Raw genomic sequence first — 27,530 nt, 5'->3', positions numbered from 1 at the left:
CTTTTCCGTCCACACCCCCTTTTCCGTCCACACCCCCTTTTCCGTCCACACCCCCTTTTCCGTCCACACCCACTTCCCTTTGTCCACCAAGCCGTCATACCGGCTTAGACCACTAGGGAACCTCCCCTATCATTTCCTTGTAACCATATCTACTGTTTGTTTGTTTATGTATTTCTGTGATTATTTAGTTAGTTAGTAAATAAATGATTAAGACAATTGATGTATGGATGATTCATAGTGAAGACTGGGATCGTGCAGATAACCAACAATTATCTGTTTGGAATGAGATTAACGTGAGGTAAAGAATCATTTATTAATAGAAGACTAATTGATCAGATATTAAAATATCTGACGAGTTATATACGGAAAATTATAACTTTATAATCTGAAGATTTTCCTTGGTGCCCCGACTTCCTAGTTAATTAAATTTACATAATTTGTTTAATCACGTAATAATAATTACAGAGAATTGATTTGATAAATTTAGTGATACCAAAGACACGACACCACTTACAGTCCATCAGGTTGAAGTCGTTGGGAGCTCTGGCAGACCACAGCCTCATGGTGTTGACTGTGTTGTTCATATATCCAGGGATGGGCGTGTCATAGGGCATAGCAAGGACCACCTATAGAGGCAAGGCATGGGGGGGAATTAAGATTAGGTTGAAGATGAAGATCAAAATGTAAGACTTATTCATCATCTTAAAACTTCATTCCAAATAAGATTAAGGGTCAATTCAAGACGATAAATAAAAAAAATACCAAACTCAATAAAAATCATAGAAATGCAGGTACTGCACTTAGTGAGTCAACCTGTGGGAAGAATTGGGAACACTTGAATTTAACATTATAAATACCACTAACACTTTTAGCAAAGTTGAATAATGACCAAAACAATCTTTTTAAACACCACAATGGCCCTAAGTTGCTGTTATACCTGTGTAATAACACAAGTGACAAAGTACATCTCAAATCCCCATAGATATGCAGGTACTAAGTGGTACAACTTAGCACTATTATCAGCATGTTACAAATTTAAAAAAAAGGTAGTATTCATTATCATGACTTTAAGTACCTGTGTGTCCACCCATTTGGCCCCTTCCTTAGACTCCTCCACTCTGCCGTAGAAGTGCACTGGTAGCATGTACTCAGGGCGGGCCTTCTCCCAAGGGTTACCATGACGCAGCCAATCGTCTGCTTCTTCCACCTAGGAGCAAGCCAATCACAAGACAACATACTAAATCGAAGTGTGACTAAGCAAAACTTGAATGGGTCAATATGTTTAATAGAACCATAGCCTGGTCTCAGATCAGTTTGTGTTCTTGCCAACTCCAGCGCTCATTGTCAAGCCAATGGCATGACAACACAAACAGCGTGGTAGTCAGGCTAATAAAGCCGTAGATGGTCCATGTACAGCAGTAGTAGAAGTACAGTACAGTGTAGTATAGTTACAGTACACATACAGATAGACAGTACAGCATGGGTACATTACAGGTACAATACATTATAGGTACAGTACAGGATATAAGCCGCCTCCAACGTCATTTTAGAGAATTTGGCAGTAGGTCCAAAAGGCCTCACAACCGCAGTCCATGTGTAACCACGCCAGTCCAGGACCTCCACATCCAGCTTCTCCACCTGCGGGATCGTCTGAGACCAGCCACCCGGACAGCAGATGAAACTGTGGGATGGTCTGAGACCAGCCACCCAGACAGCTGATGAAACTGTGGGTTTGCACAACCAAATAATTTCTGCATAAACTGTCAGAAACCGTCTCAGGGAAGCTCATCTGTGTGCTCGTCGTCCTCACCAGGGTCTCGACCCGACTGTAGTTCAGCGTTGTAACCGACTTCAGTGGGGAAATGCTCACCTCTGATGGCCACTGGAGAAGTGTGGTCTTCACGGATGAATCCTGGTTTCAACTGTACCGGGCAGATGGCGTGTATGGTGTCGTGAAGTCCTCCATGGTGACGGTGGGGTTACGGTACGGGGAGGCATAAGCTACGGACAATTGAACACAATTGCATTTTTAAATCAACGGCCATTTAAATGCACAGAGATAGTGACGAGATCCTGAGGCCCATTGTCGTGCCATTCATCCACCACCATCACCTCATGTTTCAGCGTGATAATGCACGGCCCCATGTCACACGGATCTGTACACAATTCCTGGAAGCTGAAAATGTCCCAGTTCTTCCATGGCCTGCATACCCACCAGACATGTCACCCACTGAGCATGTTTGGGATGCTCTGGATCAACGTGTACAACAGCGTGTTCCAGTTCCCACCAATACCAAACACCTTCACACAGCCATTGAAGAGGAGTGGGACAACATTCCACCAGCCAGAGAAGAAGATGTGGCACTGTATGGGGCAAATGGTGATCACACCAGATACTGACTGATTTTCTGATCCACGCCAAAAAAAAACAAAAAAAATGTTTAAAAGGTATCTGTGACCAACAAGATGCAATTATGTATTCCCAGTCATGTGAAATCCATAGCTTAGGACCAAATGAATATACACTGCTCAAAAAAATAAAGGGAACCCTTAAACAACACAATGTAACTCCAAGTCAATCACACTTCTGTGAAATCAAACTGCCCACTTAGGAAGCAACACTGATTGACAATACATTTCACATGCTGTTGTCCAAATGGAATAGACAACAGGTGGAAATTTTAGGCAATTAGCAAAACACCCCCAATAAAGGAGTGGTTTTGCAGGTGGTGACCACAGACCACTTCTCAGTTCCTATGCTTCCTGGCTGATGTTTTGGTCACTTTTGAATGCTGGCGGTGCTTTCACTCTAGTGGTAGCATGAGACGGAGTCTACAACCCACACAAGTGACTCAGGTAGTGCAGCTCATCCAGGATGGCACATCAATGTGGCAAGAAGGTTTGCTGTGTCTGTCAGCGTAGTGTCCAGAGCATGGAGGCGCTACCAGGAGACAGGCCAGTACATCAGGAGACGTGGAGGAGGCCGTAGGAGGGCAACAACCCAGCAGAAGGACCGCTACCTCCGCCTTTGTGTAAGGAGGAGAACTGCCAGAGCCCTGCAAAATGACCTCCAGCAGGCCACAAATGTGCATGTGTCTGCTCAAACGGTCAGAAACAGACTCCATGAGGGTGGTATGAGGGCCCGACGTCCACAGGTGGGGGTTGTGCTTACAGCCCAACACCGTGCAGGACGTTTGGCATTTGCCAGAGAACACCAAGATTGGCAAATTCGCCACTGGCGCCCTGTGCTCTTCACAGATGAAAGCAGGTTCACACTGAGCACATGTGACAGAGTCTGGAGACGCCGTGGAGAACGTTCTGCTGCCTGCAGTCAGTCATGGTGTGTGGTGGCATTTCTTTGGGGGGCCGCACAGCCCTCCTCGTCAGAGGTAGCCTGACTGCCATTAGGTACCGATATGAGATCCTCAGACCCCTTGTGAGACCATATGCTGGTGCGGTTGGCCCTGGGTTCCTCCTAATGCAAGACAATGCTAGACCTCATGTGGCTGGAGTGTGTCAGCAGTTCCTGCAAGAGGAAGGCATTGATGCTAAGGACTGGCCCGCCCGTTCCCCAGACCTGAATCCAATTGAGCACATCTGGGACATCATGTCTCGCTCCATCCACCAACGCCACGTTGCACCACAGGCTGTCCAGGAGTTGGCGGATGCTTTAGTCCAGGTCTGGGAAGAGATCCCTCAGGAGACCATCCGCCACCTCATCAGGAGCATGCCCAGGCGTTGTAGGGAGGTCATACAGGCACGTGGAGGCCACACACACTACTGAGCCTCATTTTTACTTGTTTTAAGGACATTACATCAAAGTTGGATCAGCCTGTAGTGTGGTTTTCCACTTTAATTTTGAGTGTGACTCCAAATCCAGACCTCCCATGTGTTGATAAATTTGATTTCCATTGATCATTTTTGTGTGATTTTGTTGTCAGCACATTCAACTATGTAAAGAAAAAAGTATTTAATAAGAATATTTCATTCATTCAGATCTAGGATGTGTTATTTTAGTGTTCCCTTTATTTTTTTGAGCAGTGTATTTCAACTGACTGATTTCCTTATATGAACAGTTACTCAGTAAAATCTTTGAAACTGTTTCATGTATATTTTTGCTCAGTGTAGTTCAACATCAGGTTTTAGTAGATTCATTTGACAAAGTTTCCCATCCCAAAACTGACCACTTCGATGACCCGCGTAAGAATTTTCTATACATAAAAAATAATGCAGCTGAATGTAATTTCATCCATTTTAAGAGAATCTCAAACTATGGCAATAAAGCCATTTTTCTACTTCCCCAGAGTCGGCATGCTAACTGTTCCTGTAGACTTTGTGCTAACGCTAGTCTTTGTGCTAACGCTAGTTAGCCTTGTCTAGTGAAACTACTGTACTTCCAACTTCATTCATACTAAAATGGTATTATGTTGCAGCTAGCAATATTAAATACATTTTTTCCACACCAAATAAATATAGAACTATACTGAACAAAAAATACTAAAATGAACACATTTTACAGAGTTTAGGAAAGGAAATCTGTCAATTGAAATAAATTCATTAGGCCCTAATCTATGAATTTCACATGAAATACTTCTGTTTCATCAGCTGTCTCAAATGAAGAAGCCGGATGTGGAGGTCCTGGGCTGGCGTGGTTACATGTGGTCTGCGGTTGGGAGGCTTCTCTAAAACGATGTTGGAGGTGGCTTATGGTAGATAATTGAATGTTGGCAACAACTTGTGGACATTCCTGCAGACAGCATGCCAATTGCTCCCTCAAAACTTGAGACATCTGCGGCATTGTGTTGTGCAACAAAACTGCACATTTTAAAGTGGCCTTTTATTGTCCCCCCAGCACAAGGTGCACCTGTGTAATGATCATGCTGTTTAATCAGCTTCTTGATTATGCCACACCTGTCAGGTGGCTGGACAATCTTGGCAAAAGGAGAAATGCTCACTAACAGGGATGTAAACACACGTGTGCACAACATTTAGAAGAAATAAGCTTTTATGGAACATTTATGGGATATTTTATTTCAGCTCAGGGACCAACACATTACATGACCAGTTTGCAAACCCCTGCTCTAGATTTTTATGTATTTATTTTACCTTTATTTAACTAGGCAAGTCAGTTAAGAACAAATTCTTATTTTCAATGACGGCCTAGGAACAGTGGGTTAAACTGCCTGTTCAGGGGGCAGAATGACAGATTTGTACCTTGTCAGCTCGGGGATTTGAACTTGCAACATTCCGGTTACTAGTCCAACGCTCTAACCACTAGGCTACCCTGCCGCCCCAAAGATGACTGTACAAATACAACAGCTGAGCTTCTCATTCTAAAACGTTTCTTCATTCAGTGATCTGACTGAACAATGGTCTAAAGACGTCCTCACTAGCCAGGGGGCCCCGTTTCAAAATACTGTTGGGCCCCCCCCCAAACTAGAAATTTCCCCACAGACATGACCTGCTGCTATTATTACACAAAAAAAACATCTTAAAATAACTTTCATGTACACTTGTAATTTCAGAATAAAAATAAACACAATAGGCCATACATAATTGTTTTGAACACATTTTTGTCATAATATTATATATATATATATATATATATTTTTTTTTATCAGTGGGGCCCCCTGGGCAGCCGGGGTTAATTTCAATTGAAATCCACCCCTGTCACACTGTTGCAATCCAGGCTGGAGCCATAGACAGGAAGGACGTGGGTCGCCACAGTGTTGCAGACCTGGAACCTTTCGAATACATTTTTGTGTTTGCTCTAATCTGATTGGACTCTTAGGTGTCAGATGGGCAGGATAATTCGATTGGTTCCACTGCATCAAACAAAGCCCAGATAAAGTATTAGAAATGATTTTGAATAGTATCTGAACCCAGGTCTGCGGTGTCGGTCAATCATTTAACAGAAAGGTTGCTGCTCCCTGTCTCCACTCTCTTTTGAAGTGGTGAAACACTGGCTTTTATCCCAAATAGCACCCTATTCCCTATATAGTGCACATCTTATGAACAGAGCCCTACGGCCCCTGGTCCAAAGTAGTACACTACATAGGGAATAGGGTGCCATTTGGGACCAGTGCCTGTTGCGATAGCCTTCTCAACCTCTGAAGCCAACCAATCGACGTGTTGTTGCCCTTGTTTGGATTCTGATAACAACCTACAGTACAACACACACACACACCGGAGTGGTTTTCTTGCCCTTTTGAATTTGAGCTGTGTGTTTGCAGTGCAATGCACTTTTGACCGCTGAACTAGATTGTATTGATTATTCATTGACTGAAGTGGAGAGGCATGCATGAAACCTGTCCTCTACATAACGAATAGTGTTGTAGAAGTTACACTCTACTGCAAAGAATGAAATCCTTGTGGTTTGTCATTGTTAAAAATAAGTGTATCTCTATACATCTAATAGGGTAACACAGTTTAAAATACGCTCATGATGCATTCATTAATTATATTCTCCAAGAATCAAATGATACATCTCAATAATTTAGTCAAAAACCTGGATGTATCCAATCCCAGATTGCCCCTTTAAAAATGCAGTGGAATAAAGCAGAGAAAGGTTGTTACCTGCCAGCCGTTCTTGATCTTCTGATTGAAGATCCCATACTCATAACGGATGCCATAACCGTACGCTGCCAGACCCAGGGTGGCCATCGAGTCCAGGAAACATGCTGGTCAGGGAATTTTAATTAATTACTAGTCAATGTCTCAAAAATACTAGACTGATGAAGTTTAACGACACAGTGGATGCAAAGAATACCCCCCCCTACACCGTACAGGTTGAGTATAGCATAAAGTATGGTGTAGGGGGGTAGAGTATAGCTTAAAGTATGGTGTAAGGCATAAAGTATGGTGTAGGGGGGTAGAGTATAGCTTAAAGTATGGTGTAAGGCATAAAGTATGGTGTAGGGGGGTAGAGTATAGCTTAAAGTATGGTGTAAGGCATAAAGTATGGTGTAGGGGGGTAGAGTATAGCATAAAGTATGGTGTAGGGGGGTAGAGTATAGCATAAAGTATGGTGTAGGGGGGTAGAGTATAGCATAAAGTATGGTGTAGGGGGGTAGAGTATAGCATAAAGTATGGCGTAGGGGGGTAGAGTATAGCATAAAGTATGGTGTAGGGGGGTAGAGTATAGCATAAAGTATGGCGTAGGGGGGTAGAGTATAGCATAAAGTATGGTATAAGGGGTAAAGTATGGCATAAAGTATGGTATAAGGGATAAAGTATGGTGTAGGGGGGGTAAAGTATAGCTTAAAGTATGGTGTAAGGCATAAAGTATGGTGTAGGGGGTAAAGTATGGTGTAGGGGGTAAAGTATGGCGTAAAGTATGGTATAAGGGGTAAAGTATAGCTTAAAGTATAGTGTAAGGTATAAATTATGGCGTAAAGTATGGTATAAGGGGTAAAGTATAGCTTAAAGTATAGTGTAAGGTGTAAAGTATGGCGTAGGAGGTAAAGTATGGTATAAGGGGTAAAGTATAGCTTAAAGTATAGTGTAAGGTGTAAAGTATGGTGTAGGGGGTAAAGTATGGTATAAGGGGTAAAGTATAGCTTAAAGTATAGTGTAAGGTGTAAAGTATAGTGTAAGGTGTAAAGTATGGTGTAGGGGGTAAAGTATGGCCTAGTATTTCTTAGTATCTGCTCTGGAATATTCCTATGGAGGTTAGTTATAGCGACTATAGGAGTTGGCTTATTAGAACAAACAGATCTGGGACCAGGCTACAGAGAGGTTGATAATTTCCTTCGTGGAATGAAGATCTGCTCTCATGTCTGCGTTTACACAGGGAGGCTGCGTTTACACAGGGAGCCCAATTCTGATATTTTCCCACTAATTGGTCTTCTGACCAAATCAGACCAGCTGTTTTTTTAGAGAATTGAGCTGCCTGTGTAAACACAGCCAAACTATAGAAGGGACATGCAGCCATCCAAACAGCCTCCTACGGTTGGTTAAACTTCCTGTTTTGGCCAGCCAACAACAGCCTCATAGTGTTAGGTAAACTTCCTGTTCTGGCTTGCAGACAGGAGAGGCTTGCTGTAGTTTTCCACCCGATGACGACCCACTGTATTCTGTACTACATTAAATAGAACCCTGTAGCCCGGTCCCCAGTTCCATTGGTTCCGTGTAGCCAACTTCTTTGGTCATGAACCACCATAGAAGTTAGCAAGGACACACACACACACCTAACACTTGGTCCGTACTGTACCTGCCAGTCTGCCCAGGCCTCCGTTCCCCAGCCCTGCATCTTCCTCCATCTCCTCCAGATCCTCCATGTCCAAACCCAGCTACATGACAAACAGAGACTTCAAAAAATAACTCAATTCAACAAGCCCCATATTAGTGTTTAATAATGTACGAGCTGATGCATCACATCATCACGCTTAACCTGCTCGACTAAGGTGTGTTAATCACGCTTAACCTGCTCGACTAAGGTGTGTTAATCACGCTTAACCTGCACGACTAAGGTGTGTCAATCACGCTTAACCTGCTCGACTAAGGTGTGTCAATCACGCTTAACCTGCTCGACTAAGGTGTGTCAATCACGCTTAACCTGCTCGACTAAGGTGTGTCAATCACGCTTAACCTGCTCGACTAAGGTGTGTTAATCACGCTTAACCTGCACGACTAAGGTGTGTTAATCACGCTTAACCTGCACGACTAAGGTGTGTTAATCACGCTTAACCTGCACGACTAAGGTGTGTTAATTACGCTTAACCTGCACGACTTAGGTGTGGCAATCACGCTTAACCTGCACGACTTAGGTGTGGCAATCACGCTTTCACAGTTGTTGAGAAATTCTGTCTCTTGTAACAGCTGTTTTAGTCTCTGGCTCCAGTGGTTCCTGCCTGTAGACATGCCATTGGTGTGCTCCAGACGTCTCTCAGTTCTGTCTCACCTGGTAGATGGCCTCGTCACAGGCGTTCTGCAGCCCCAGGTTAATCATGGTGTTCTGGAGGGTTCTGCCCATGTAGAACTCCAGGGAGAGGTAGTACACTCGCTGGTCAAGGATAACAGAGAACATTCATTAGGTGGCAGACCATAATCAAAAAATAATACATTTTGCAATGCAAACCCGTTTATTCCAATTAGAAAACGTTTTGCATTAAAAAAAAAAAGAAGAGAGTTTGTATTGAACAAAGTCAGGTATGTCAATCCCAGCTTTAGTTCCGTTCTCTGTGTGCTTCCTAGTGATGAACACATCCCAGGAACATGCAACATTCAGTACTAATACAACACTGGCACGTATCAATAAAAATAAAATATAAATTCTCAGAGTAGGAGTGTAATCCTTTTCATTATGATGTGAAAGTCAAAACTGATCCGAGATCAGCTCTCCTACTCTCAGATTATTCCGGAATACAACCAGGCCATTGAAACTATGATTTCATGAGAGTCCTATAGCTTCATGGTAAGGCTAAATATAGTCTTCCTCAGAATTTCTCTCTCCTTCCTCCCAAAGTGTACAGTTGTTTAACTCCCTTCACTAAATTAAAAAAGGAAAATGACTGGAATAAGAAATAAATGGTGGAAACGCCCACTAACCTATGGTCTCCACCAATCCAACGCTATTAGAAATGGTGGAAACGCCCACTAACCTATGGTCTCCACCAATCCAACACTATTAGAAATAATGGTGGAAACGCCCACTAACCTATGGTCTCCACCAATCCAACGCTATTAGAAATAAATGGTGGAAACGCCCACTAACCTATGGTCTCCACCAATCCAACGCTATTAGAAATAAATGGTGGAAACGCCTACTAACCTATGGTCTCCACCAATCCAACGCTATTAGAAATAAATGGTGGAAACGCCCACTAACCTATGGTCTCCACCAATCCAACGCTATTAGATTTGTAGAAATTAGGTTAAATTTCAGGAGGAAGGAGATATTAGCGGGAAGCATCCAGAGGGTGCATATTGATGATAATGATGACGAGGAGCAGCAGACGGAAACATGTATTAGAAAGGGAGGCAAATCTTTTTTTTTTTGCAAATTTGCAAATCAATTGCAAATCTAATCCAAAAAAAGTAGGGTACCATGTCAGATCGTGATATGCACGTTGAGATACATATTTACCTAACCCCTCTTTTTTTTGGGGGGGGGGGGGCGCAGTGCAAAAACGAGCGTGGACCGGATTGATATGCTCTCTCCACTATGTATTATTTTTTTGCAGTGAGGATTCACCATCTTCTGATAATTATTTTGTAATTTATTAGCAGATAATCGTTGTTTGAAACTGGAAAAAAAAGGTGTTAGTAGACGCAGTATGCAAATCTGGGAACCAAATACGATTCGGTTCCCAAAGTTCACCAAAAAGAGCCATTGGAACGACCCATCACTAGCTAATACTGGACCAAATAAGGACAGCACAAGACAGACAGGTAAAGCCAGGATAAATTCTCCAAACAAAAGTACAGCATGATATTTGGAAAAGCCAACAACTTTACCTTGGGATCGGTCTCGTAGTAGAACTGCTGGGTTCTGATCCATCTTCCCACCAGGTGATCTCGAACCGTGTGCGCGAGGGCGAAGTAATAATCCCGCGGCGTCGCTACATTCCTGTCTTTGACCAAAGTGAAGTGGAGGTGTCGGTTAAAACCTTTCTTCAACTCGGCGACGTTCTCCACCCCGACAATTCCTCTGATACTGATCTGTTTACGCTTCTCCTGGTCAGTGAGAGGAGCCGCCATGCTGCTGAACAAAACTGCTGCTGGCAGTCTTTCAATTTCAACTCTTAAAGTGGAGAAATTAAGTTTAGGTAGTTGCTTTTCTGTAGCGTCAGTCTCCTCCTCTTTAATGTCCATTGGTGCATGGAGGAGGAGGTGTGTCGTGTTCCCAACCTCCCAACCTCTCAACCTCTGGCAGAGGAGCGCAGAGAAAAATATTGGAAAAATATTTATCATTTTTTATCATTTTATTGAATATTCACAGATACAGAAAACACCCAGAGAGATCCGTAATATGTGCAACACTTCCAAATATAGTAATAACAATAATCATAACAATAGCAACAGTTGTCTTTATTGACATATAAGTAAGCAGACTATATGTAAAGTATAACCAATGTTTAAGGACATTGGACTTTTTGTATAACCGGCCAAGCAGAGCTTCGATTTTATTACTTTATATTTCCGACGCACATTGCTTAAGCGCGCATTATATACATTGAGAGAACTGCCTACAGTGTGTCGCCCAGCGACCGTATGTAAATTCTAGAATGCTAAATTATGCTAAATTATGCTAAATTAGGAGAGTAAAGAAAGGTTGTCTTGAGGGACTGCAGGACGCATCTTGTTTTTGATACCACCACTACCCACGTGGGTTTCCTGTGCTCAAACTTGTATTTCATTCAACTCACATCTTCTTGGATAGGCACCTTAAATGACTTAAATGATCAGACAACATGGTCTATACAGCAGGTTTAGAGAAACTACAATTGAGTATGGATAAATGACACCAATAGTTCAACATCAACCTTCCAGTACCGACAGTATCTACACATTTGTATTTGGTTGAATCAAATATAAATTCAGTCTCAAAATTGCTTTAAAAACTAGTTTACAAAAGAATGCTAATTTAATTTGTATCCTGGAATAGTTATATAACATTGGGATAATGACCATCTTTGTCTTAATTTGGCCTAGATCAGAGATGACCCTCCCCCTCTCTGTGCCCAACCCCTCTCTGTCTCCCCCCCATTCCCCACCCCCCACTCTGTCTTCCTGCCCCTCATTCTGTCTCCCTCGCCCCCCCTCTCTCTCACTCTCTTAATCTGTCTCCCTCGACCCTCTCTCTGTCTCCCTCCCCCCCTCTCTGTCTCCCTCGCCCCTCTCTCTGTCTCCCTCGCCCCTCTCTCTGTCTCCCTCCCCCTCTCTCTGTCTCCCTCGCCCCTCTCTCTGTCTCCCTCGCCCCTCTCTCTGTCTCCCTCGCCCCTCTCTCTGTTTCCCTCCCCCATCTCTCTGTCTCCCTCGCCCCTCTCTCTGTCTCAGTCCCCCTCTCTCTGTCTCCCTCGCCCCTCTCTCTGTCTCCCTCCCCCGTCTCTCTCTGTCTCAGTCCCCCTCCGTCTACCTGTTACTCGCTCTCTCTCTATCTCTCACAAACACACACACACACACACACACACACACACACACACACACACACACACACACACACACACACACACACACACACACACACACACACACACACACACACACACACACGTGTCCAGTGACCTCCTCAGTGCTGGGCCTGTGTAGATATTTTTGGGCAGTGTGGGAAAGAGTCTGTCTAGTAGTCTGCATAATGACTCAACAAAGAGGCAAACAGAAAAAACAACTACGTGTTTAGAGAGTTGGCAATGGCATTAATGAGTTCCAGGGTGAAATGTCCTCTAGATACAGATCTAGGATCATCTACCTCTTCTCCAATTCACAACCTTAACCAACCATGAGGAATATGCAAAACTGGCCCAAGATCAGTATCTAGGAGAAAACTTCAATCCTGTCTCAGAGCTCTACTCCAATTGTCTGTAGAGCTCTGAGACAGGATTGTGTCAAGGCACAGATCTGGGGGAAGGGTACCAAAAAAATGTCTGCAGCATTGAAGGTCTCCAAGAACACAGTGGTCTCCATCAGTCTTAAATGCAAAAGTTTGGAACCACCAAGACTCTTCCTAGAGCTTGCCGACCGGCCAAACTGAGCAATTGGTGGAGAATGGCCTTGGTCAGGGAGGTGACCAAGAACCCCGATGGTCACTCTGACAGAGCTCCAGAGTTCCTCTGTGGAGATGGGAGAACCTTCCAGAAGGACAACCATCTCTGCAGCACTCTAACAATCAGGCCTTTAGAGGGGCCAGACGGAAGCCACTCCTCAGTAAAAGGCACATGACAGCCCGCTTGGAGTTTGCCAAAAGGCACCTAAAAGACTCTCAGACCATGATGGTCTGATGAAACCAATATTGAACTCTTTGGCCTGAATGCCAAGAGTCACGCTTGGAGGAAACCTGGCACCACTGTAGTAAAGTACAGAGAGATCCTTGATGAAAACCTGCTCCAGAGCGCTCAGGACCTCAGACTGGGGGTGATGGTTCACCTTCCAACAGGACAACGACCCTAAGGACACAGCCAAGACAACGCAGGAGTGGCTTCGGGACAAGTCTTTGAATGTCGTTGAGTGGCCCAGCCAGAGCCCGGACTTGAACCCGATTGAACATCTCTGAAGAGACCTGAAAACAGCTGTGCAGTGACGTTCCTCATCCAACCTGACAGAGCTTGAGAGGATCTGCAGAGAAGTGAGAAACTCCCCAAATACAGGTGTGCCAAGCTTGTAGCGTCATACCCAAGAAGACTCTAGGCTGTAATCGCTGCCAAAGGTGCTTCAACAAAGTACTGAGTAAAGGGTCTGAATACTTATGTAAATGTGATATCTTTAAAAAAAAAATATATATATTTTTTTTTAAATATGCAACATTTTCTAAAAACCTGTTTTTGCTTTGTCATTATGGGGTATTGTGATGTCATTATATGGTATTGTGATGTCATTAAGGGGCATTGTGATGTCATTATGGGGTATTGTGATGTCATTATGGGGTGCTGTGTGTAGAACAATGAGGGAAAAAACGATTTCATCCATGTTATAATAAGGCTGTAATGTAACAAAATGTCGAAAAAGTCAAGGGGTCTGAATACTTTCCGAATGCACTGTATCTCCATAGCTCCTACCAACACCCCCAAATAACTAACACCCCAATATATCTCCATAGATCTACCAACACCCCAATATATCTCCATAGATCTACCAACACCCCAATATATCTCCATAGGTCTACCAACACCCCAATATATCTCCATAGATCTACCAACACCCCAATATATCTCCATAGGTCTACCAACACCCCAATATATCTCCATAGGTCTACCAACACACCAATATATCTCCATAGGTCTACCAACACACCAATATATCTCCATAGGTCTACCAACACACCAATATATCTCCATAGGTCTACCAACACCCCAATATATCTTCATAGGTCTACCAACACCCCAATATATCTCCACAGGTCTACCAACACACCAATATATCTCCATAGGTCTACCAACACCCCAATATATCTCCATAGATCTACCAACACCCCAATATATCTCCATAGGCCGACCAACACCCCAATATATCTCCATAGATCTACCAACACCCCAATATATCTCCATAGGCCGACCAACACCCCAATATATCTCCATAGATCTACCAACACCCCAATATATCTCCACAGGTCTACCAGCACCCCAATATATCTCCATAGGTCTACCAACACCCCGAATAACCATCACCCCAAATAACCATCACCCCAAATAACCATCACCCCAAATAACCATCACCCCAAATAACCAACACCCCAAATAACCGGCAGTTGGAAGATGGTTGATGACCATCCAAATCCCCCTGTGGAGTGCTTTGTTTGATTCCTAATGACATCAAGTACATTAATACGCTTACAAAAAGGATGCCTCAAGACATAAATCCTCTGTAGTTAGTTAGTTAGTTAGCCCATTTGAAAGGGGTTTTTAAAGGGATTTTGAATGGATTTTAAAAGGGATAATTTCAGGGTGAATGCCAAGTGTCACTGATCTCACTGCCTGTGTCCCCAATGGGACCCTATTCGCTATATAGTTCACTACTTTTGACGAGAGACCTATGGGCCCAGGTCAAATGTATTGCCCTAAATAGGGAATTGAGTGCCATTTGGGACACAGAAACTGTGTGCTGAAGTAAACACTACAGTAGGTCTAGAGTTGTTCGAGAGTTGTTCGAGAGTTGTTTGAGAGTTGTTTGAGAGTTGTTCGAGACTTGTTTGAGAGTTGTTCGAGAGTTGTTCGAGACTTGTTTGAGAGTTGTTCGAGAGTTGTTCGAGACTTGTTTGAGAGTTGTTCTAGAGTTGTCCGAGAGTTGCTCTAAGTGAAGCATCCTGTCTTTGTTTTTTGAAAGTTTTGTAGCCCATCAAACACTAGCGCTAGCCTGGGTAACAGTCTGATTGTGCTATCATTCTACTTCTTGCCACTCCCTGTCAACAGTCCTGCTTGTAGACAACCAGGAAACAGCACTGCTTGTAGACAACCAGGAAACAGCACTGCTTGTAGACAACCAGGAAACAGCACTGCTTGTAGACAACCAGGAAACAGCACTGCTTGTAGACAACCAGGAAACAGCACTGCTTGTAGACAACCAGGAAACAGCCCTGCTTGTAGACAACCAGGAAACAGCCCTGCTTGTAGACAACCAGGAAACAGCCCTGCTTGTAGACAACCAGGAAACAGCCCTGCTTATAGACAACCAGGAAACAGCCCTGCTTGTAGACAACCAGGAAACAGCACTGCTTGTAGACAACCAGGAAACAGCCCTGCTTGTAGACAACCAGGAAACAGCCCTGCTTGTAGACAACCAGGAAACAGCCCTGCTTGTAGACAACCAGGAAACAGCCCTGCTTATAGACAACCAGGAAACAGCCCTGCTTATAGACAACCAGGAAACAGCACTGCTTGTAGACAACCAGGAAACAGCCCTGCTTGTAGACAACCAGGAAACAGCCCTGCTTATAGACAACCAGGAAACAGCCCTGCTTGTAGACAACCAGGAAACAGCCCTGCTTGTAGACAACCAGGAAACAGCCCTGCTTGTAGACAACCAGGAAACAGCCCTGCTTGTAGACAACCAGGAAACAGCCCTGCTTGTATAGACAACCAGGAAACAGACCTGCTTGTAGACAGCTAATACCTTCATGGGATATTCCATTCATCATTAAATTCATATATTAAGTTAAAAAAAAGAAAAAGAAAGAACAACAATGTTATATGAAAAATCAAAGATACTCTGTCTAAACATCAATAATCAATCCATCTATACATCTCCTTCACATAAAGAGCATTTTCAAGAACAATCGTACAAAAAAACGATGTCTTAGATAAGGGGTTCTCAAACTCCTAATCAGAACACAACTCGAGTGAGATAAAAATACGAGGACTTCTACTATGACGTTGGCATTGCGTTGCCGGACGAACCAAGTCTTTGGTGCCGGGGAAGGAACGTTTTAAAGACCCATCTCTTTGGCAACGAGAAAATGTTGCCGAATTTTCTGCAATTCTACTCATTTTGCCACGAGGCAGAAACAAATCATTGCCATTTTAAAGCTTAAATTACAGTGCATTTCTGTTTGTAAAAAATATAATATTTTGGGGGGTAATCGAGTTGAAAAATGTACAATTGGTGGAGTACTGTGGATACCAATATCCCTGTAAGCCACCCAGGCCCAGGGTTGAGGACAGAAAAGTGTAGATTAATCAAATTACATTGTATTTTATTGTATTACACTCTCTTAACTTATTCCACGGATCCCTTCGCCAAAATTATTTTAATCTGTTGTTGTTAGTAATATTGACTATATGTAAAAATAAAAATAAAAAAGTATGTGGACACCCCTTCAAATTAGTGGATTCGGCTATTTCAGCAACACCCGTTTGCTGACAGGTGTATAAAATCGAGCACACAGACATGCAATCTCCATAGACAAACATTGGCAGTAGAATGGCCCTTACTGAAGAGCTCAGTGACTTTCAAATGTGGCACCGTCATAGGATGCCACTTTTCCTACAAGTCAGTCAGTTCGTGAAATTTCTGCCCTGCCAGAGCTGCCCCCCGGTCAACTGTAAGTGCTGTTATTGTGAAGTGGAAACGTCTAGGAGCAACAACGGCTCAGCCGCGAAGTGGTAGGCCACACAAGCTCACAGAACGGGACCGCCGTGTTTTTCATGGTTCAGGCTAGGTCCCTTAGTTCTTAGTGAAGGGAAATCTTAACGCTACAGCATACAATGACATTCTAGACGATTCTGTGCTTCCAACTTGGTGGCAACAGTTTGGGGAAGGCCCTTTCCTGTTTCAGCATGGCAAGGCCCCCGTGCACAAAGCGAGGTCCGTACATAAATAGTTTGTCGAGAACGGTGTTGAAGAACTCGACTGGCCTGCACAGAGCCCTGACCTCAACCCCATCGAACACCTTTGGGATGAATTAGAACGCCGACTTCGAGCCAGGCCTAATAGCCCAACATCAGTGCCGCTGATCAGCCCAACATCAGTGCAGCTGAATGGAAGCAAGTCCCCGCAGCAATGTTCCATCATCTAGTGGAAAGCCTTCCCAGAAGAGTGGAGGCTGTTACAGCAGCAATGTTCCAACATCTAGTGGAAAGCCTTCCCAGAAGAGTGGAGGCTGTTACAGCAGCAATGTTCCATCATCTAGTGGAAAGCCTTCCCAGAAGAGTGGAGGCTGTTACAGCAGCAATGTTCCATCATCTAGTGGAAAGCCTTCCCAGAAGAGTGGAGGCTGTTACAGCAGCAATGTTCCATCATCTAGAGGAAAGCCTTCCCAGAAGAGTGGAGGCTGTTATAGCAGCAATGTTCCATCATCTAGTGGAAAGCCTTCCCAGAAGAGTGGAGGAGGCTGTTACAGCAGCAAAAAGGGGACAAACTTCATATTAATGCCCATGATTTTGGAATAAGATATTTGACGAGTAGGTGTCCACATACTTTTGGTCATGAAGTGTATATATTGAGATCTACTAAAACGGATACCCTACAGTACCCCACTTTGAGAACCGCTGGCCTAGTTAGTGCACTACTTTTGACCAGAGCCCTATGGCCACTGGTGTAAAGTGGTTCACTCTATAGGGTATAGGGTGCTATATGGGACCCTAGGATTCAGTCATCTACAGGAAGAGCATTAGTACGCTGCGTTGCAGTAGCCCCTTATTTCAAAACAGACAGGAGTGAAACATCAAGCATTATAAAAACGTGTTCTTAACTGACTTGTCTAGTTCAATAAAGGTTCAATAAAGGTTCAATAAAGGTTCAATAAAAAATATAAATACATTATCCCCATCACCTCCACCCCCAACACTACCACAACCTCCCCACCAACACCATCTCCACCCCCAATCCCACCACCACCTCCACCACCACCCCCAACACTACCACAACCTCCCCACCAACACCATCTCCACCCCCAATCCCACCACCACCTCCACCACCACCCCCAACACTACCACAACCTCCCCACCAACACCATCTCCACCCCCAATCCCACCACCACCTCCACCACCACCCCCAACACTACCACAACCTCCCCACCAACACCATCTCCACCCCCAATCCCACCACCACCTCCAACACTACCACAACCTCCCCACCAACACCATCTCCACCCCCAATCCCACCACCACCTCCACCACCACCCCCAACACTACCACAACCTCCCCACCAACACCATCTCCACCCCCAATCCCACCACCACCTCCACCACCACCCCCAACACTACCACAACCTCCCCACCAACACCATCTCCACCCCCAATCCCACCACCACCTCCACCACCACCCCCAACACTACCACAACCTCCCCACCAACACCATCTCCACCCCCAATCCCACCACCACCTCCACCACCACCCCCAACACTACCACAACCTCCCCACCAACACCATCTCCACCCCCAATCCCACCACCACCCCCAACACTACCACAACCTCCCCACCAACACCATCTCCACCCCCAATCCCACCACCACCTCCACCACCACCCCCAACACTACCACAACCTCCCCACCAACACCATCTCCACCCCCAATCCCACCACCACCTCCACCACCACCCCCAACACCACCTGCACCCCTAATCACACCACCTCCACCCCACCTACCACCTCCACCCCCAACACCACCTCCACCATCACCTCCAACCCCAACACCACCTCCACCCCCAACACTACCACAACCTCCACCACAACCTCACCCCCAATCCCACCATCACCTCCACCACCAATCCCACCACCACCTCCACCCCAACACCAATCCCACCACCACCTCCACCACCACCCCCAACACCACCTCCACCCCCAATCCCACCACCACCTCCACCCCAACACCAATCCCACCACCACCACCACCCAAACCACCACCACCCCCAACACCAACGAATGGGACGCACGAACAGACAGACATATATTCAGCGTTTATATCTATCTCACTGACAGATGTACTGTGGAGAAACAGAGGAAGTGGCATCCCGACGAGCCCTGGGCAGAAGTAGTTCATTTAGGGAACGCCATGTGGGATATAGGTTTGAATAAATAAAGGTCTTCTTAGTAGAATAGAATAAGTCGACTGTATTTCGTTGGTTACAAACTACGGATGAGATTCAGGTTTAAAAAGCACAGCCTCTGGTAGCGTCTAATTTACATAATACAATAGAAATACAGTCCATGTCTACAGTCCGTCCCACATGACAGTCCGTCCTACGTGACAGTCCGTCCTACGTGACAGTCCGTCCCACGTGACAGTCCGTCCCACATGGCAGTCCGTCCTACGTGACAGTCCGTCCCACATGGCAGTCCGTCCTACGTGACAGTCCGTCCCACATGGCAGTCCGTCCTACGTGACAGTCCGTCCCACATGGCAGTCCGTCCTACGTGACAGTCCGTCCCACATGACAGTCCGTCCCACATGACAGTCCGTCCCACATGGCAGTCCGTCCCACATGGCAGTCCGTCCCACATGGCAGTCCGTCCCACATGGCAGTCCTTCCCACATGGCAGTCCTTCCCACATGGCAGTCCGTCCCACATGACGGTCCTTCCCACATGGCAGTCCGTCCCACATGGCAGTCCGTCCCGCATGGCAGTCCGTCCCACATGGCAGTCCGTCCCACATGGCGGTCCGTCCTACGTGACAGTCCGTCCCACATGGCAGTCCTTCCCACATGGCAGTCCGTCCCACATGGCAGTCCGTCCTACGTGACAGTCCGTCCCACATGGCGGTCCGTCCCACATGGCAGTCCTTCCCACATGGCGGTCCGTCCCACATGACAGTCCGTCCTACGTGACAGTCCGTCCCACATGGCGGTCCGTCCCACATGACAGTCCGTCCTACGTGACAGTCCGTCCCACATGGCAGTCCGTCCCACATGACAGTCCGTCCCACATGACAGTCCGTCCTACGTGACAGTCCGTCCCACATGGCAGTCCGTCCCACATGACAGTCCGTCCCACATGGCAGTCCGTCCTACGTGACAATCCGTCCCACATGGCACCCAGTTCTCTATGTGGGGCTCTACATTTGACCAGAACGCTACGGGCCAGTTTGAGAGCAGCAAACATCTATGTGCCCTGGTCAACAGTAGTGTATTGAACTATGGGGCCCTGGTCAACAGTAGTGCACTACCCTATGGGCCCTGCTCTATTGTAGTGCACAACCCTATAGGCCCTGGTCTAAAGTAGTGCACTACCCTATGGGCCCTGCTCTATTGTAGTGCACAACCCTATAGGCCCTGGTCTAAAGTAGTGCACTACCCTATGGGCCCTGGTCTATTGTAGTGCACTACCCTATAGGCCCTGGTCTAAAGTAGTGCACTACCTTATGGACCCTGGTGTATTGTAGTGCACTACAAAGAGAGTAGGGTGCTATTTGGAACTCAGCCTATTGCTTTCTTTCAGGGATCATTACATCAGCCAGTCCTCCTCCACTGGGAACAGACATTAGTTCAACGTCTAGTTTTGATATACATTTGGTTGACTTGTCAACTAACGTGAAATCAACAACAAAATGTCAGCATGTCATTGGATTGAAGTTACAAGTTTGGTGAAAGAAATGACAGAATTCCCTTACGTTGATTACTCTGTTTCAAATCCAATCAGTTTTTCGCGTTGATTCAACTTCATCACATTGAATTTTCTTGGTTGAAATGACGTGGAAACAACGTTGATTCAACCAGTTTTTGCCCAGCGGGCCTCTTCAGCAGGTAGATGAGTGTCCTCTTCTGCTCCCCCTGGCTGTCATCAAGGGTAATCCACTCCTGTTCCATTCTGCAGTCTCATGTATGTGTGTTTGGTTGGACAAGGATTCTGTTGAAATGTTAGTGTGGAGAAGTGGTTTGTACAGGCAATGGTAACAGGGTCGGTGTGTGTGTGTGTGTGTGTGTTGCTGAGAGAGCGACAAAGAGAGAGCGAGAGCGAGAGACAGAGAGAGAAACAGAGAGACAGAGAATGTCTAAAGTTAAAGGTTCTATGATGACATATTATGTTGTCTTCTTCATAGATCTAGAACCAGAACTAACTGGACAGGGTTCTAGAGTCTAGAGGGGTTCTAGAGTCTGGTGATGAGCAGTAAGTCATCTTCTTGGATTGGTTGGATGGATGAATCTAGTTCACTTTTCAACCAATCATAATAATTAAGCCAAATCAGAGTTCCATTTCCAGTTGAGAGTTGGTGTTGATGGCTCAGTAAGTTTGTACAGTAACTGTATGGCTGGGTATTGAGAGTTGGTGTTGATGGCTCAGTAAGTTTGTACAGTAACTCTATGGCTGGGTATTGAGAGTTGGGTGTTGATGGCTCAGTAAGTTTGTACAGTAACTCTATGGCTGGGTATTGAGAGTTGGGTGTTGATGGCTCAGTAAGTTTGTACAGTAACTGTATGGCTGGGTATTGAGAGTTGGGTGTTGATGGCTCAGTAAGTTTGTACAGTAACTGTATGGCTGGGTATTGAGAGTTGGGTGTTGATGGCTCAGTAAGTTTGTACAGTAACTGTATGGCTGGGTATTGAGAGTTGGTGTTGATGGCTCAGTAAGTTTGTACAGTAACTGTATGGCTGGGTATTGAGAGTTGGGTGTTGATGGCTCAGTAAGTTTGTACAGTAACTGTATGGCCTGGGTATTGAGAGTATCTTGTACTGTACAGTCAAGCCTATGGGTCCAGACCGTCCAGTGGTCTGTAGAGGGCAGGAGCATTGTCTTGCGTCAGACTCTGACATCACTCCAACCCAACGCTAGTCCTAGGATCAACAGGCGACGGTTGCGCTGTCTGACATATGACAATGGGCCTGGTTGGTCTATAGAAGCTAGGGAATAGGGATGTGGTGTTGTGTACATGGCTGTGAGTTGAACGACCCTATTCCTTATATAGCAGACTACTTTTAGCATGAGTCTAGCTAAGAGTAGTGCACTATATAGGGAATAGGGTGCCATTTGGGATCAACACTTAGAGAGCCCAGAAGGTGAGCAGCTTGTTGCCATTCTCTGAGTCCCAAATGGCACCCTATTCCCTATATAGTGCACTACGTTTGACCAGAGCTCTATGAGCCCTGTGCACTATGAAGGGAATAGGGTGTGCCATTTGGGACGTTAGCCCTTTGTCTTGTCTTGCTTCACTGCAGTGCTGAGTCAACTCCTTAACACACTGAGCCAGACAGGTCTGCTTCCCCTGGAGTGTAGAAGTCAGGAATGGGCAGGCCGGTGTGCAGGGTCACCTACAGAACAAACAAAAATCATAATCTTCCTCCTCCTTCCTCATCCTCCTCCTCCTCATATCCTAGCAGCAGAAAATAATAGTTCTCGAAGCAGATCGAACAATCTGTAGATGTCATTGCAGGTATTGAACAGCAGGTGGAGCTGTTGAACTAATGTGAAATAGACTGAGCTATTGTATCACTGCATGAGGTGTTAGCAAGCACTGCATTACCAATAGAGCCACGATACCCATAAAACCCAGCAGTCAAACAGTTCCAATCGTTTTTTCACCATTCATTTTTTCTGTAGGAGATTTTAGAAATACTTTTTTTATTTTACCTTTTATTTAACTAGGCAAGTCAGTTAAGAACAATTTCTTATTTTCAATGACAGCTGGGGAACAGTGGGTTAACTGTCTTGTTCAGGGGCAGAACAACAGATTGTTACCTTGTCAGCTCGGGGGATTTGATCTTGCAACCTCTCGGTTGCTAGTCCACCGCTCTAACCGCTAGGCTACCCTGCCGCCCCAACTACATATGAGGGTTTGTGTTTAGTGGAGGCTTACGTCTGGCCTGACGTTTTGACAACCGTGTAAATCTCTCTTGGACAAGGTGACTTTTATCAATATATTCTCCTGTGTTTACCCCTGTCGCCCTCCCCAAAAAATGGAACGCTAATTAGTTGCTAATGTGGCTATCATACAGAACTACAAATGGCTGTCTCAAGCTGGGGTGGCAGTGTAGCCTAGTGGTTAGAGTGTTGGACTAGAAACTGTAAGGTTCTACGTTGGGGCTATAACGTTGTTTCTACGTTGGGGCTATAGCGTTGTTTCTACGTTGGGGCTATAGCGTTGTTTCTACGTTGGGGCTATATCGTTGTTTCTACATTGGGGCTATATCGTTGTATCTACGTTGGGGCTATAACGTTGTATCTACGTTGGGGCTATAACGTTGTTTCTATGTTGGGGCTATAGCGTTGTATCTACGTTGGGGCTGTAACGTTGTTTCTACATTGGGGCTATATCGTTGTATCTACGTTGGGGCTATAGCGTTGTTTCTACGTTGGGGCTATAACGTTGTTTCTACGTTGGGGCTATAGCGTTGTATCTACGTTGGGGCTATAGCGTTGTTTCTACGTTGGTGCTATAACGTTGTTTCTACGTTGGGGCTATAACGTTGTTTCTACGTTGGGGCTATAGCGTTGTTTCTACATTGGGGCTATATCGTTGTATCTACGTTGGGGCTATAACGTTGTTTCTACGTTGGGGCTATAACGTTGTTTCTACGTTGGGGCTATAACGTTGTTTCTATGTTGTTTATATGTTACCTGTACGTTTCGGTTGAGGCTGATAGCAGGGTAGTAGAGCCCCTCGATGCCTTCGAAGGCCACAGGACCCTGCTGTTCGTCGTTGATGAGGAAGATGAGGACCCTTCTGGTGAAGTCTAACAACACTCCTACTGTAGCCCCTTTACTGACGCCCCCGTCCGTCCTGAAGAGACACACAGAATGTCAAATACATACAGTATGCATAGTATACAATATTCAGACCCCTTCCCTTTGTCCACATTTTGTTACGTTACAGCATTATTCTAAAATTGATCAAATAATATACAATTCTCATCAATCTACACGCAAAACCCCATAATGACAAAGTGAATTACAGGTTTTCCTGAAATTTTAGCAAATGTATAAAAAAAACAGAAATACCTTATGTAAATAAGTATTCAGACCCTTTGCTATAACACTCCAAATTGAGCTCAGGTGCATCCTGTTTCCATCGATCATCCTTGAGATGTTTCTACAACTTTATTGGAGTCCACCTGTGGTAAATTCAATTGATTGGACATGATTTGGAAAGGAACACACCTGTCTATATAAGGTCCGATAGTTGACAGTGCATGTCAGAGCAAAAACCAAGCCATGAGGTCGAAGGAATTGGCCGTAGAGCTCAGAGACAGGATTGTGTTGAGTCACAGATCTGGGGAAGGTTACCAAAAATTGTCTGCAGCATTGAAGGTCCCCAAGAACACAGTGGCCTCCATTATTCTTAAATGGAAGAAGTTTGGAACCATCAATACTCTTCCTAGAGCTGGCCGCCCGGCCAAACTGAGCAATCTGGAGAAAAGGGCCTTGGTCAGGGAGGTGAACAAAAACCCGATGGTCACTCTGAGAGACCTCCGGAGTTCCTCTGTGGAGATGGGAGACCCTTCCAGAAGGACAACCATCTATGCAGCATTCCACCCAAATCGAAAAACCTGTTTTTGCTTTGTCATTATGGGGTATTGTGATGTCATTATGGGGTATTGTGATGTCATTATGGGGTATTGTGATGTCATTATGGGGTATTGTGATGGCATTATGGGGTATTGTGATGTTATTATGGGGTATTGTGATGTCATTATGGGGTCTTGTGTGTAGATGGATGAGGAAGAAAAAAAACAATTTAATCAATTTTAGAATAAGGCTGTAACGTAACAAAGTGGGGAAAAAGTCAAAGGGTCTGAATACTTTCCGAATGCACTGTTTGACATAGAAACACCGGATGTTCGTCATAAATTATTTTATTTTAAAAAAATCAAAAAATGATTAATAATATTAATAATGAGAAAGTGAACGCATGTTTACATTTTTACAAAAAATTAATAAATTAAATATCTAATTTACATACAGTAAGTATTCCCACCCTTGAGTCAACACTATGGTGAGAAAAAATAAATATTTAATCACTTTATAACGCAACAAAATGTGGAATAGGTGAAAGGGTGTGAATACTTTCTGAAAGCTCTGTAAATACCTACAGTCCTTTTTCTTTCTTCTTAAGAAAAATAAAAACTTGCATCGTGGGAAAAGGACCGTAAGCATTTCACTATGTCTACACTTGTTGTTTACCAAGCATGTGACAAATACAATTAGATTTGATTTGAGTCCTACTGACACATCTTAAGCATACAGGGAAAAGAAGCAGTATCTTCACAGTCGTGTAACCGGTGAGAAATGGTCAGCTGGTTAAGCAGCTAGTTGTGTTTAAAAATCGGTGACGTCACTCGCTATGAGACCTCGAAGTAGTTTCCCCGCGGCTTTTGTGGAGCGATAAGTAACGATGTTTCGAGGGTGACTGTTGTCAATGTGTTCAGAGGGTCCCTGTTTGGAGTTCAGGTTGGGGCGAGGAGAGGGACGGAAGTAACACTGTTACATTGGTGCCGTGATCTGGATCACTGGTTGCTGTGGGGAAGGAGGTCAAAGGGGGGTGAGAGTAACCGGTGTGAAATGGCTAGCTAGTTAGCAGTGTGCGCTAGTAGCGTTTCAATCTTTGACGTCACTCGTTCGGAGACCTGGAAGTAGTTGTTTCTCTTGCTCTGCAAGGGCCGTGGCTTTTATAGAGCTGTAGGTAACGATGCTTTGCGGGTGACTGTTGTCGATGTGTTCAGAGGGTCACTAGTTTGAGCCCAGGTCAGGGGCGAGGAGATGGTCAGGGGCGAGGAGGTCAGGGGCGAGGAGATGGATGGAAGCAACACTGTTACACTAGCCAGAGTGGATTGGTTGGTGTTTCATTATACAAAGCCTCTCCATTAGCTGTTGGTGTGGATGCATCAGGTATACCAGGTGACCTACCTGTTGGTGTGGATGCATCAGGTGTACCAGGTGACCTACCTGTTGGTGTGTGAGTTGTTGTGCATGAACCAGGAGCGGTTGTTGTCCACGTACATGGCCCAGGCCCTATCGTCTTTACCCAGCATCACGTCCTTCAGCACGTCGCCGCGGGCAACCCCAAACGCAGGGTCCGGGTGGTTGTCGTAGCGATCCACCGTGATCTCCCAGTAGTGCACACCGCGGGAGAAGCCTGAATTACCCATGACCACCCTGTCATCGTAGCTGTTGCACGTCACCGTCAGGTTGTCATTGGAGAGGATGATGTCAGGGTGGGCTGACGCGGGGTCAAAGGTGAACCAGGCAACTACAAGAAGTAGACACACACACACAGACAGATAAAGAGGTTAACTTTTATGTTTTCCCACCATAAGGAACCATCAGCATGGTGAAAACACCTAACAGAGGAGATGAGGCTAGAAACTGGTGGTCTGAGGTGAGGTTAGACCAGCGTTTCCCAAACTCGGTCCCAGGGACCTCAAGTTGTTCACGTTGTTAGCTATCATTCCACTGCTTGACGAACATTGTCTTTGGCATATGACACATGCATACAAGGAGTGGAATGACAGCTACTGCATCCCAGAGTGTTATCAGAATAGAAGACTTATGTACTGGCTGTTACTCTACGGTACGGTACAGGCTTAAACACATATCTCTGGCACATACTGTCAAATACACTATTATTATAAATAAATGACAGATATTACAAATACAATAGTCCATTAGACACTCAAGGAGAGGGCCGTTGCTATCTCTGTGGGCGCTCTGTGGGACTTGATACTGTTACCATGGTAATTGGAACATCAGAACACGAGAGTTCCCATGGGAACATAAGTTTAAAAAAAAATGTTGATTGGAGGTTCCCAGTGAAACCTGGAATAACTGAAGCCCTCATTGGACAGCAAACTGCTCACCCTTTGGTTATCAATTCAATGATTGGTTGCTGTGATGACATTGGCAATGATCAGGTTAGGAGTGGAGCAGAGTAGAGCGCAGGAGACATTCAGCAAGGAGAGAGTTAAAGGGTGTGTGAACCATCCATACCTGTGGCCAGTATTTGCATATCACATGGAGATTGTCCAGGTGCAATGTGAAATGAATAGAGGGAGAGCGAGAGAGGGAGAAAGACGGCAAGAGAAAGAGAGAAAAAAAAAGAGAGAGGAAGAGGGGGGAAGAAAGTTGGGAGAGAGAGAGAGTGAAAGAAAGAAAGAGAGAGAGAGAGGAAGAGGGAGAAGAAAGTGGGGAGAGAGGGGGAGAGAAAGAAAGAGAGAGAGAGAGAGGAAGAAGGGGAAGAAAGTTGGGAGGGAGAGAGAGTGAAAGAAAGAGAGAGCGAGAGATGAAGAGGGGGGGGGGGAGAAAGTGGGGCAGAGAAAAAGAGAGAGTGAGGGGAAGGGAGAGAGTGTGAGTGAGCAGAGTAAAAGCACAGTGTGTAGGAGGTGAGGGTGGAGGGTGAGGGGGAGGGAGGGTGGTAGAGACTGTAAAAGTCGTGTTGAGTTTATCAGGGAAACTGCTTCTTTTCAGTGGCCATTTTAGTATCACAGAGAAGACTCAAACATATTCCAACCAGCCT

General features: G+C 45.2%; 2 protein-coding genes across 4 annotated transcripts in view; both read right to left on the bottom strand.

Moving 5' to 3' along the window:
• LOC139384166 (glycogen phosphorylase, liver form-like) overlaps positions 1–10,803 on the bottom strand; it is a 29,537-nt gene extending 18,734 nt beyond the window's left edge. The window contains exons 1-6 of one of the 2 annotated variants that reach the window (XM_071128866.1): positions 10,459–10,803; positions 8,903–9,004; positions 8,213–8,291; positions 6,577–6,680; positions 1,076–1,207; positions 515–626 (exon numbers count right to left, since the gene is read on the bottom strand). In XM_071128866.1, coding sequence (XP_070984967.1) covers positions 515–626; positions 1,076–1,207; positions 6,577–6,680; positions 8,213–8,291; positions 8,903–9,004; positions 10,459–10,701 — 772 coding nt within the window. In that variant the 5' untranslated portion in view covers positions 10,702–10,803. The remainder of the gene's footprint in view (positions 1–514; positions 627–1,075; positions 1,208–6,576; positions 6,681–8,212; positions 8,292–8,902; positions 9,005–10,458) is intronic. The other variant, XM_071128867.1, reaches the window with a different exon arrangement.
• An 11,387-nt stretch (positions 10,804–22,190) lies between these two features.
• Positions 22,191–27,530, bottom strand: part of LOC139383475 (E3 ubiquitin-protein ligase TRIM9) — an 89,483-nt gene continuing 84,143 nt past the window's right edge. For both annotated transcript variants that reach the window (XM_071128030.1, XM_071128031.1), the window contains 3 exons: positions 25,964–26,267; positions 23,639–23,801; positions 22,191–22,332 (listed from right to left, as the gene is read on the bottom strand). In XM_071128030.1, coding sequence (XP_070984131.1) covers positions 22,255–22,332; positions 23,639–23,801; positions 25,964–26,267 — 545 coding nt within the window. In that variant the 3' untranslated portion in view covers positions 22,191–22,254. The remainder of the gene's footprint in view (positions 22,333–23,638; positions 23,802–25,963; positions 26,268–27,530) is intronic.

Source organism: Oncorhynchus clarkii, chromosome 25, assembly GCF_045791955.1.
Source record: "Oncorhynchus clarkii lewisi isolate Uvic-CL-2024 chromosome 25, UVic_Ocla_1.0, whole genome shotgun sequence".
Taxonomy (NCBI): Eukaryota; Metazoa; Chordata; class Actinopteri; order Salmoniformes; family Salmonidae; genus Oncorhynchus; species Oncorhynchus clarkii.
This window is presented reverse-complemented; position numbering and strand designations above follow the sequence as displayed.